Source organism: Nicotiana tabacum, chromosome 23, assembly GCF_000715075.1.
Source record: "Nicotiana tabacum cultivar K326 chromosome 23, ASM71507v2, whole genome shotgun sequence".
In the NCBI taxonomy this organism is placed as follows: Eukaryota; Viridiplantae; Streptophyta; class Magnoliopsida; order Solanales; family Solanaceae; genus Nicotiana; species Nicotiana tabacum.
The window spans coordinates 131956327-131969725 of NC_134102.1; the positions used below are offsets into that span (position 1 = coordinate 131956327).

The window sequence follows — 13399 nt, forward strand, 5'->3', positions numbered from 1 at the left end:
AATCTAAAGAAGATTTTATGTTAATAAATGTTCATTGATCAGCAACAAGTAAAATCCAAAAGGACAATCTGAACATAGATTACTAATAGAATTAATAAAGTAAAATCCAAAAGGACAATCTGAACATAGATTACTAATAGAATTAATAAAATACTGAGGTTTTGGTTAATAAAAGTTGCATTATCTGATATAAGCCAAGATTTGTCACAATCTGAAAGGAGTTTCACACTCTCAGTCAACTAATGTTGGTTGTGTGAGAACCAAGGTAAAATTTGTGATATTGAAGCAAGCAATTTTTTTTTTTTTCTGTTTGATCTATTTTTTTAAGTTATATATAAGGGGTAAGGGAAGGGAAAATGGGGAGGGATTATAAGGTGAAAAAATCGAACCCTCGCCGACAAGGTAAAAGTTTAGGTAACTAACCAACTTAGCTATTAAAATTTTCCTAAAACAAGCAATTTAGTTGACACAAATAAAGGGTAAAAATAGTATGGGCTAGCCAGTTTTCGGACTGATAATTCAAAAATAGTCACTGTTTGCAAAGTCATTGAAAAATAGTCACTATTTTGCTGCAAGATGAACCGGTCCAGCATAATATACTGGAGATTGGTACACCTGTGTATGAATTTCCAGCTTATTATGCTGGAACTCCAATACGCGAAAAGTTCCAGCATAATATACTGGAGATTGGAGCACATGTGTATGAACTTCCAGCATATTATGCTGGACCGGTATAATATACTGGAATTCCAGTATATTATTCTGAAATATTTTTCGGATTTTGAACAGTGTTTTCGTTTAGATTTATCTTTACATGCAAAATGGCTAAATTTCGATTACTTTTGAAATTGTGACTATTTTTCAATTACCACTTGTAAATCTGGTTATTTTTGAATTTCTCCCAAATAAAGGTGAATGGATAGGTTGGACCGTTGGATCAAATTTAAGCAGATCGGTCGAGTTAATATTGCATCATGACTCAAGCTGCTCAAAGTATACTTGGGTCAAGATAAATAGGGTTAAAATGGGGTGAAATTCAAAAAATAACCAGATTTACAAGTAGTAATTAAAAAATAGTCGTAGTTTAATAAGTAATTGAAATTTAGTCACTTTTCATGTAAAGATAAATCTGAACGAAAACACTGTTCAAAATCCGAAAATATTCCAGCATAATATATTGGAGTTCCAGTATAATATACTGGTCCAGCATAATATGCTGGAAGTTCATACACAAGTGCTCCAACTCCAGCATAATATACTGGAGTTCCAGTATAATATATCGGTCCAGCATAATATGTTGGAAGTTTATACAAAAGTGCTCCAATTTCTAGTATATTATGCTGGAACTTTCTGCGTGTTGGAGTTCCAGCATAATATACTGGAAGTTCATACACAGGTGCACTAATCTCCAGTATATTATGCTGGACCGGTCCGTGTTGCAGTAAAATAGTTGCTATTTTTCAATGACTTTGCAAACTGTTGAGATTACTCATTGTATTGTATTTATTCCTTTGTTAATCACTTGTACAGTAGTTAGTGGAATATAGTTAGTGGGATGTCACATGGTAAATGACAGTTGTAATGAGTTAGTAGGTTAGCCTAGCTGTTAGCACGTTTTATAAGTAAGAAGTCAGATTGTATATTTTATTTTGAGTTGATTAATGAAGAGCTCAGCTCCCCTTTCTAGAAGCTTCACTCATGCTCTCTTTCTTTTACATCCTTTGATTCCTCCATTGGAGCCCTCATTGAGCTCGCATTTCTCTCATTAATTTCACAATTTTTCGTGGTATCAGAGCGCAGGCATTACTCTTAGAGCCTCGTTGCTTCATATTTCATTTTTTTTATTCATACAGATACGAATTGTTCGTCGTTGTTTTTTGGGAATTAGGGTTCCTATGTAAGAATCGATCAATTAGTCGATTAATCTCAATAATTCGCTTTCGCTGACAACGATTTCAACTTTGCTAAACCAAATCATGGCTAGAGATGACGAAATTCCGGCGACAGATAAGACAACCCTAGACTTCACCAATCCGTTGTACATGCATCCGTCGGAAAGCACTGGATTTATGTTAGTGCTAGTGGATTTTGACGGAACTAGCTATAGATCATGGAGAAGAGGAATCCTTAGAGCACTCTCCTTGAAGAACAAACTAGGTTTCATCACCGGAAAGTGTAAGAAACCAGATCCCAATTCTACTACCCTAGACCAATGGGAACGATGCGACGACATGGTGACCTTGTGGATCTTAAACTCACTGTCTAAGGACCTAGCGGACAGCCTACAATATGTTAATGATGCCAGGAAACTTTGGCAGGAATTGGAAGACAGGTATGATCAGACCAATGGTGCTAAGTTGTATCAGCTCGAGAAGGAGATAAATGATTTGAGTCAAGGAAATTTGGACATTACTGGATATTATACAAAAATAAAGAAACTTTAGGAGGAACTCAACACACTAAACATACATGCTAAATGTGCTTGTAAATGCACATGTGGAGCTAAGGAAAACATGCACAAAGCTGAGCAAGACAGAAGATTAATTCAATTTTTGATGGGCCTAAACGAAGTGTACACTGTAGTGAGAGAAAGCATTTTGATGATGAATCCACTCCCAACAATAGCCCATGCATTCTCTATTCTTATTCAGGAGGAAAAGCAAAGGGAGGTCAAGCCAAGTTCTCATTTCTCGATGGATTCTGCTGCCTTGAATGCGAATGGACCAGGAAACAATACTTTCAGGACAAACTATACTCAACAAGGGAATAACAACACAAATATTGGATATAGGGGAAATTAGTTCACTAATAGACCTCGGTTGTTCTGTGAGTACTGCAAAAGGCCAGGACACACTAAGGAAAATGTTATAAGCTCCACGGATTCCCACAGAACTCCAAGTTCAATAAGGGAAGAAGGATTGTAGGAAATGTGCTTGGGTCATCAAGTGAACGTGCTGCGGGAAATGATGATGGAAATAACTCTCAGAGTCAGGAGCAAGGTCGAACCATGCACAACTTAACTAAGGAGCAATATGGACAGCTACTCAGCATCTTGGAAAGCTTTCAAGGAGGAGGAGACAAATCCGGAAACACTACCATAAATGGAGGAGCTGTGAACTTTGCAGGTATCTCAGCATGCTCTACTCATTTTGATTCTAGTGATTAGTTGTGTGAAAATTCCAATTCAAGTGCTGACTCTTGGATACTTGACTCTGGAGCCACAAACCATATGACATATAATAAATCCTTGCTAACCAATATTAGAACTTTAGCTTATCCCTACCTAGTTACCCTACCTAATGGTTACAAAGTAAATGTGACACTGATTGGTGATGTAATCCTTAGTCCTAAGTTCAGTCTCAGAAAGGTCCCTTTTGTGCCTAGTTTAAAGTTCAATTTGATACCAGTCCATTCCTTGACAGTCCAACTTGATTGTATTGTGATATTTATCAAGTTTGCGTGCATCATTCTACATGGACCTTCACTGAAGAGGCCACTGGAGATTGGTAAAGCCAAGACTAGTCTGTACTTCCACTATTCAGACAACAACAACATTGGTTCTGTTTCCCCTGATTTTTCTAATGCATCTTATCCATGTCATTCTACTAATAAAGATGAGGTATATTCTGTAGTTAATACATCTAATTCATTTTCTCTTAAGCCACACTCTACCATCCCTATTGCATCTACTTTTGTTGTTCCATCTCACAGAAGTAATAAGAGTAGTTCTTTTCCATATCTGCATCATTCTGTAAATAATTCAAGCAATAAAAGTGATTCTTGTTTGACTGATGTCTCCTCAAATACTAAGAATTTGCTTGATCTCTTGTGGCATAACAGATTAGGACATGTAGCTTTTGTCAAAATGAATGGAATTTCTTCTATACCTGTTACCTTTGCACCTAAACAACCTTTCCTTTGCCCTATTTGTCCAATGGCAAGATAGACCAGATTGCCTTTCCCAGAAAGAACAACATTAACCACTAAGATCTTTGAGTTGTTACACATTTACCTATGGGGTCCCTATCATGTTAAAACACACAACAAATATAGGTACTTCATCACACTTGTGGATGATTACAGCAGGTCCACATGGACTCATTTGTTAAGCTGTAAAAGTAATGCCCTTAATACTATCAAGGCTTTCTCTGCCATGGTAGAGAACCAATTCAATACCAGTATCAAAACTATAAGGACTGACAATGGCCTTGAGTTCACCAGTCTTGTAACCACCTCATTTTTCCAATCAAAAGGCATCATACATCAGAAAACATGCCCATATACACCACAACAAAATGGTGTGGTGGAAAGAAAATATAAATACCTACTAGAAACAGCCAGGGCACTCTTGTATCAGTCTAAATTGCCCATGCAATATTGGGGAGAATGTATCTTGACATCTACCTATTTGATAAATAGATTACCTTCATCATCACTCAAAGCTAAATGTCTATTTGAACTACTGTACCTGAAGAAACCAAATTATTCCCACCTTAGAAGCTTTGGGTGCTTATGCTTTCCTACTACTCTCAAAATCCATAAAGACAAATTTGAACCAAGATCCATTCCCTATGTTTTTGTGGGATACCCCTTTGGGACAAAAGGTTACAAGGTACTAAATCTGGCTACAAAGAAAATAATTATTTCAAGAGATGTAGTATTCTATGAAAATGTATTCCCATTTGCCTTGTCATCTAGTCCTAGTAAGGTATTCACTTTATTCCCTCAAATAAAATCATACTTATCAGATGAATTCTTTCCTGCCAATGATATAAAGAGCACTATATATTTAGTGACTGAAAATTACCATGAAGTGTCACCAAGGACGTTGTCCAGGAATGAACAATTGTCTGAATTAGATCCAATATCACCTCAGCCCCTTTCTTTTGATAATAATTCAATATTTTCTCTGTCACCTTTGAGCAGTCAGATATCAGGAGTCTTCCCTACTGCTGATAGTCCAACTGTCTCAACTCAAAATCAAAACATTTCAGTGGCAGATCAGAGTAGACCTTCCAGAACCTTGAAATCCCTACTTACCTTAAAGACTATGAATACACAATTCCTAAATTACATCATACTCACCAAGACTAGTCCCCTTCTTTTAATGACAGCCAAAGTACATCATCCTTTTCTTTTATCACCTCTGCACCCAGACTTCATCATAATCTCTTCAATGCTCTAAATTCCACCAGTCACCATTTGATGGAACCTGCCTCACATGAATGTGAACCTAGTTCATATGAGGAGGTTGCTGTGAAACCTGCTTGGCAAGCAGTAATTAATCAGGAGTTCCAAGCACTATATGCAAATAAGACCTGGGAATTAGTTCCCCTTCTAGTTGGAAAGAAGGCAATAGGGTATAAGTGGGTGTATAAAATCAAGCATAAAGCAGATGGAAGTATAGAAAGATTTAAAGCAAGATTAGTGGTAAAGGGTTACACACAGCAGGCTGGGATAGATTATACAGAGACCTTCTCACCAGTAGTGAAAATGACAACTGTGAGAGCTTTGACAGCAACAACAGTCAAGAAAGGATGGCAAGTTTTGCAATTGGATGCCAATAATACATTTCTCCATGGAGATCTCCATGAAGAAGTGTACATGGAGGTGCTACTAGGGCTAGTTGTGGAAAGGCCGGGCTTAGTGTGTGAACTAAACAAGTCCTTGTATGGACTCAAACAAGCAAGCAGACAGTGGTATGAGAAATTAGCTGAAGCATTATGTTCTAGGGGGTATACTCATTCAATGCTTGATTACTCTCTGTTCTATAAGAAGGCTGAAGGATCAGTAGTGTTTGTGGTTGTCTATGTAGATGATGTTCTTATTATAGGTACTCACCTGCAAGAGATTGAGTCCTTGAAAGATTTTCTGCACAACGCATTCAAGTTAAAAGACCTGGGAAGGCTTCATTACTTCCTAGGCTTAGAGGTTCAATACACAGATAAAGGAGTTTTAATGTCACAGAAGAAGTTCACTGTGGATCTTTTGAAGGAGTTTGGTTGCATAGATTATCCCCCTATAGCTTCTCCTCTAGACTCCTCTGTGAAATTGAAAGCTGATGAAGGAGCCCTATTGACAGACCCTTCATATTATAGGAAGTTGATTGGGAAACTCAACTTTCTTACTAATACCAGGCTAGACATTGCTTATAGTGTACAACATCTTAGTCGGTTCATGCAGAGTCCCAGGGAGCCACATTTGAAGGTTGCATATCATGTTCTAAGGTACTTGAAAGATGACCCAACCTTGGAAATTTTCCTTACTAATGATGCAGACTACAGAGTGAAAGCCTTCTGCGACTCAGATTGGGCAACCTGTCCCCAATCCAGAAAATCAGTCAGTGGTTATATTGTATTACTTAGAGACAGTCCCATTAGTTGGAAATCTAAGAAACAATCTACTATTTCCTTATCATCTGCAGAAGCTGAGTACAGATGAGCTAGAATGGTTGTTGGAGAACTTGTCTGGCTTGCCAGGCTTCTTACTGAGCTCACTGCTCCTCTATCCTTACCCATTTCCATATTTTGCGACAGTCAAGCTGCCCTACACATAGCAAAGAATCTCGTGTTGCATGAGCGTACAAAATACATTGAAGTGGATTGCCATTTTGTACGAGACCAGTTGCAGGAAGGATTGATCTCTTTACACCACATCTCTACAAATGACCAGTTAGCTGATATCTTTACCAAATCTTTGACAGGGATCAAACATTCCACACTCCTTGGCAAGTTGGCAGTGAGCCCCTCACCTCCAACTTGAGGGGGGTGTTGAGATTACTCATTGTATTGTATTTATTCCTTTGTTAATCACTTGTACAGTAGTTAGTGGAATATAGTTAGTGGGATGTCACATGGTAAATGACAGTTGTAATGAGTTAGTGGGTTAGCCTAGGTGTTAGCATATTTTATAAGTAAGAAGTCAAATTGTACATTTTATTTTGGAGTTGATTAATGAAGAGCCCAGCTCTCCTTTCTAGAAGCTTCACTCATGCTCTCTTTCCTTTACATCCTCTGATTCCTCCATTGGAGCTCGCATTTCTCTCATTAATTTCACAATTTCTCACAAACGCTGACTATTTTTCAATTACCAGTCCAAAAATTAGCTAGCTCGTGGTATTTTTACGTTAAAATGAATTAAACAATATGTCATAACTCAATTTGTCCAGCTTAGAGACAAGTGGAATTGTCGGCCTTAAATTTTTCACAACCATAGCATGAGCTGTTCAAGGACATCGAAGTATTTTGAGCTTCTAACAATCAAATTTCATGAATAAAATTTATACTTATATAGTACAATATTGTTTGTTGCAATATCTGGTGGGTATTTTTTGATGTTTACAGTACATTGTTTTTGTGCTATATTCCCGTGAATACTCTCTTTCATGTTTACAGTATAATATTTTGTGCAATATCTATTTGTAAACACGGCCCTTACCATTCATGTTTCAAGGGGAAAGTACACAATCAACCATTTTCAGGACTGTTATTTAGGGATTAGCTAGTACTTATTTTGTCCTGAAAATTTAAACTAAAATCTTAATTTCAGAACAATTCAGGACATTTGTGTCCCGAAAAATTAAACTGAAAAATTAAAATTTAGAACATATTGACTAATCCTAAATAGCAGTCCTTTAGAGTGAGTGACTACCTAATATCATTTCTAGTGTTTCTAGGCTCATTTTCACAACATAATTTTGGGCAGCTTTGCGAGTTGATATGTGCAATATTAGTAGAAAAATTAACCCAATAACCGCCCATTAATTCGTGTATAATGTATGCATAAATATATATAATTAATGTACAATCTATGTATACCAGATAGAAAAAGTAAGTATTGAATCTGATCGGCTATTTGTGTAAGATCTCATATTAGTTACCCATTTTGATCCTTGACCCATCTATCAGGACTGGTTACGTTAGGTATAGCCCAAAATAGGCCGGCTGGACGGACCATACTATTATGGGCCACATTTGGCACTGATTTACAAATTGTAGGAAATATTTTAGAAAATAGCCACTTCTCAACCTCTGCAACTGAAATATAGCCATTATTTGGGAAGTTTAAAATTTCACACCTGAAACTCCATCAAGATAATCTCCTGAAGTTTTACTTGTGCTTGAAACTCCAAAACAGTGGTTATTTTTAGAAGAATCAAAAAGTGGTCAATAGGCGCTGTTACGTCTACCAAATTACACGATTAAAAAAAAAATATCTTTGTCAAATTACACATGCTAATTAGTAATTTACTAGCCACGCACTTCCCTTACTTTTCTAATTGCGTTCAATCTCCTCTTCATCAGTTTCTTGCAGTTTAATCTACTTTAATTATGAAATGGATAGTATAGCTAACCTTTCCATTTTCAAATGGTCATTAGTGTAAAACTAATCATTAAGATTCTTTAATTATTTGGCCATTAGACCAGAATTTTATGTTAAACAAAAACAAGGTCTGTTCAATAATTAATCTACGCATTTGACGCGCTTTTATTTGAGTATACTGAGTTATAATGTCCTGTGGGTCACATGAGACCATACAAAAACAGGTTATAATTTTTAATAACTGCATCTTGCATGAGATAGGAACATATTTTGTAATGTTAAACCACTTGCATGTAAAGTTATTACTTTTTAAAAGGAGACAATATTAGTGGGATTTTGAATCTCTTGCCTATTGTTTTTGTTTCTTTATTGTTAGTCCACATTATAGTATTTTTTCTAAAGATAGTTTATTTTATATGCAAAAAAAAATCTAAGAGCCAATTGATGCACGATTCAAAAATCAGTAGATAATAGGATCTGTCCTACTTTCTTCCTTTAGAATAACATGCTTGAGTCGATGGCGGAGTTGAATTCGTCATGTGCATCTAACTAATAAATCACACCTTATGAAGGAATAGATTAAAAGTTATTAGCCATAAATACAAAGATTAAAATGGTAACTAATTATTTACTTTTTTATTTCATTTTTAATGTGCTGACCAGCATAATACACCATATACAAGTTAAAGAAGGTTACAATAAACTTGAAGAATCAAAGCTATTCCTAAATTGGTTTTTTCTTTTTAATAGTAAATTTTGAGAAAGGTATCTTTTCTTTGTAATGTATTGCTTGGAAACACAGTCATTGACGACCCTTCTTGTTTAAACTATCCGCTTGTCTTCTCTGTCACACCTAACAATATTTTAATTTGGATATCATTTCACATGTATTTAAAATTAAATAGGGCTGACCTTTATCCAAATAAGTAACAGTAATAATAAAATAATCCTTTTTATTTTGAAGTTTAAAAAAAGTGATAATAAAATGATCAATGTAATGAATCAAGTGATTTTTTCATTCTTATACACTATTTGAAACCTTATTACGAAAAATATTCATATTTTGGTATTTACCCGACCTAAACACATTTTAGTTACAAAATATATACAATACACCTTAAAAGACTCTCAATCCATTATTTGTGTTTTCAATCAAGGGATTTAGTTACGTCATTTTCCTTTTTTCTCTCTTATTTTCTTTCCTTATTTTTCTGCAGCTGAATTTTAGCTCAAAATTCAATTTGGTCCGTATTCAAATTCATATATCACATAGCATCAAATTGATTGAGAAAGTACAAAGCATCTATTCAACAGCTTTTACTGATCGGATTACTTATCTTCTAGATACAATAAAATATGCGCCGGGCTAAGAGAAATTTATTGGAGTAATACAGTATCGCATTGGCTTCTCACCGAAGCAATAGATTCGACTACAGGAGAACTTTCGGCTATCAAATTTTAACTAATATTCAAAGATAAATTGCTTCTCGCTCAAATATTTCAATCAGAGAGTATTGAACTGCAAAATCTCAATCAATAAGAATTTGGCAGTTGTCGCATTACAGGCATCAGTATAAGCGGAGCAGTTGAACTTAAGCACAAAATTCAATTCGTTTCGCTTTTGAATTCATACAACTTAGTGTGTACTAAACTGATATGAAAATGACAAAAGCTTCGGCTTCAAAATTCTTTTCCAATCGGATTATCTTATACACAATACAAATTTGGAGAGAGAGAGAACCAGGAGAAGATGGCGTGAGGAGTGAGATATGAAACTCGAGTTATCTACAACTTATCTACAATTTACCTATACTTTTATATATTATTTTTACCCAGTTATATACAATTACAATATCATACCAATTAAATATAATTTTTATACAAATTTTATACAATATGTGTCACGACCCAAAATTTCCTCCTTCGGACCGTGATGGCGCCTAATATTTCACTTGCTAGGCAAGCCAACGTTAGAATAATATTAACTAATTTTTTTAAATAATTTTAAAATTATTAATAATCAAGGAAACAAAAGCGGAAGCAAAATTTAAAATATAGTGAAATAATCCATAAAAATAACGGTGTCTAAAGACCATCCCAGAATTGATGTCACAAGTGCACGAGCTTCTAGAATAAATACAAATAAAGGTCTGAATAAAATAAAGCTGTCTGAAAATAAACACACAGCTAAAGTAAAATAGACGGGGACTTCAGAACTGCGGACGCCATGCAGTTATACCTCAAGTCTCCTCTAGTCGTTGAAATCCGAGCAAATCTATGATACGCCGCTAGGACCAACTCCAAAATCTGCACAAGAAATGCAGAGTGTAGTATCAGTACAACCGACCCCATGTACTGGTAAGTGCTGAGTCTAACCTTGACGAAGTAGTGACGAGGCTAAGGCGGGTCACTTACATTACATGTACGCAATATTAGTAACAACAACAATAATAGAAATAAATCAGATAACTCATTTATAATAATTGAAGCCAACTCAGCATTTATAACCAATTATCATTTCCATCAATTCTGTTACAGCGTGCAACCCGCTCTAACAATATATTCACATTCAATTATGTTGCAATGTGCAACCCGCTCTCACAATATATTCACATTCATTTCTGTTGCGGCGTGCAACCCGCTCCTCCAATATATTCATTTTAATCAAGTCTGTTATATATTTATTTCAATCAAGTATATATAGACTTTTTAATTAGTCTGTTGCGGCGTGCAATGCGATCCCTCAATATTGACTTTTAATAAGTCTGTTGCGGCGTGCAACCCGATCCTCCAATATGGACTTTTTAATAAGTCTGTTGCGGCGTGCAACCCGATCCTTCAATATGGACTTTTTAATAAGTTTGTTGCGGCGTCCAACCCGATCCTCCAATATATCCATTTCAATCAATTCTTATAGAAGAAATTTCTCCAATTAATATAAAATTATAAGACAACAAGCATACAATAATTATGATTTAATTATGAAATAAACAATGACAAATAGCAAATTATTATGGAATCAGGGAGAAAATAGGCAGTTTAATATTTAATATGCTAAATGTCACATAAAAATTAAAACACATAATTCAAATAGCATGTAACAATTAATGCAGGAATTCAAAAATTAATATTTGACAAAGAATAGGAGAGAAACAATTATTATAATAATTAATTCATGATTTAAAATAATTTATAATTTTTCAAGTAAGCATGCAAACAATTAATTTGACAACGTATGGACACTCGTCACTTCGCATATACGTCGTTCACATGCAATTCACATAACAAATAGTTTAAGGGTTCTATTCCCTCAAGTCAAGGTTAACCACGACACTTACCTCGCTTTGCAAATTCCAATCAATTACTCGACCACAGCTTTTCCTTTTAAATTTATCTCCAAAAGCTTCAAATCTATTCACAAACAATTCGATATACTCAATACGAATCATAGGAATTAATTCCATATGAATTAATTTTCTGGATAAAAATCCGAAATTTATTAAAATATTCGACAGTGGGACTCACATACCAAATCTCGAAAAAACTTACGAAATCCGAACACCCGTTACGATACGAGTCCAACCATATAAAATTTATCAAATTTCGATGTCAAATGGACTTTCAAATCTTAAATTTTCTTTTTTGGAAGATTTTATAAAAATTCTAATTTCATCCATCTAAATTCGAAATAAATGATGAATGTGGACTTAGATTTATGAAATAAAATCACTATATGATGAAGAACATTTACCCAATTCAAAATTGTGAAAAACTCTTTTGAAATCGCCAAAAAACCGAGTTCTAATTGAGGGTTTGTGAAAAATGGGAAAAATCTCGTTTTGGTTCTGTTTTAAGTCACAGGCGTCAGGCCTTTTTCGCATTCGCGAAGGGCCTGTCGCGTTCTCGATGAATAGCAGCACGTGGCTTTCGCGTTCGCGAAGGCTTTTTCCCACCTGGCCTTCGCGTTCGCGTGCCAGTACTCGCGCTCGCGTAGAAGGACAACAGACCCCTCCCCGAGGCCTCTAAAGCTTTGCGTTCGCGTTGAGTTGGTCGTGTTCGCGAAGGGTGAAGTCCCCATAGCTTCGCCTTCGCTACCCAATCTTCGCTTCACGAGGAAGGAAAATTCAGCCAGCCCAGTTTGCTCTTCGCGTTTGCGAGAGTACATTCGCGAACGCGATGAAGGAAATACCAGAAGCCTGAAGTTGCAGAAAATCAGATTTTTCTAAGTTTAAAATCATCATGTATCCTATCCGAAACTCACCCGAGCCCTCGGGGCTCCAAACCAAACATACACACAAGTTCTAAAATATCATACGAACTTGCTCTCGCGATCAAATCGCCAAAATAACACCTAGAACTATGAATCGGATACCAAATCAAAGGAAGTTTTTAAGAAAACTTTAAAACATATATTTTTACAACTGGACGTCTGAATCACGTTAAATCAACTCTGATTCTCACCAAATTTGGCAGACAAGTCATAAATATTATAGTGGACCTATACCGGGCTCCAGAATAAAAATACGGACCCGAGGTCAATAAATCCAACATCAGAAATTTCTTAGAAATCATTAAGCTTTCAAGTTTTTAATTTTTGTTATCAAAATTCTATATCTCGGGCTAGGGACCTCGGAATTCGATTTCGGGCATGTGCCCAAGTCCCAAATCATGATACGGACCTACCGAAATTGTCAAAGTATTGATCCGGGTCCGTTTGCTCAAAATATTGACCAAAGTCAACTTAGTTGAGTTTTAAAGCTCTATTTCACATTTTAATCCATTTTTCACATAAAAACTTTCCGGACAATTGTACGGATTGGGCACGCAAGTCGATAAATGATAAATGGTGCTTTTCGAGGTCTTGGAACACAGAATTACTTATTAAATATAAAGATGACATTTTGGATCATCATAATATGTCTTTTGTATATTTTGTATCTGATTTATACATAGTAAAAATAAATTCCATACAACTATTTATATATTATACAATTTATCTAAAACTTATCTATAATTTTCATACATTATTTCTACCCAGTTATATACAAGTACAATATCATACAATTTAAATATAATT

The 13399-nt window shown here is 35.4% G+C and overlaps 1 protein-coding gene across 1 annotated transcript; it reads left to right on the top strand.

The window, feature by feature from the left end:
• Nucleotides 1–1976: 1976 nt before the first annotated feature.
• Nucleotides 1977–2444, top strand: LOC142177390 (uncharacterized). The gene has a single exon (XM_075245875.1). It carries the CDS (start codon nucleotides 1977–1979, stop codon nucleotides 2442–2444), a length of 468 nt encoding a protein of 155 aa, XP_075101976.1.
• The last annotated feature ends 10955 nt before the right edge of the window (nucleotides 2445–13399 follow it).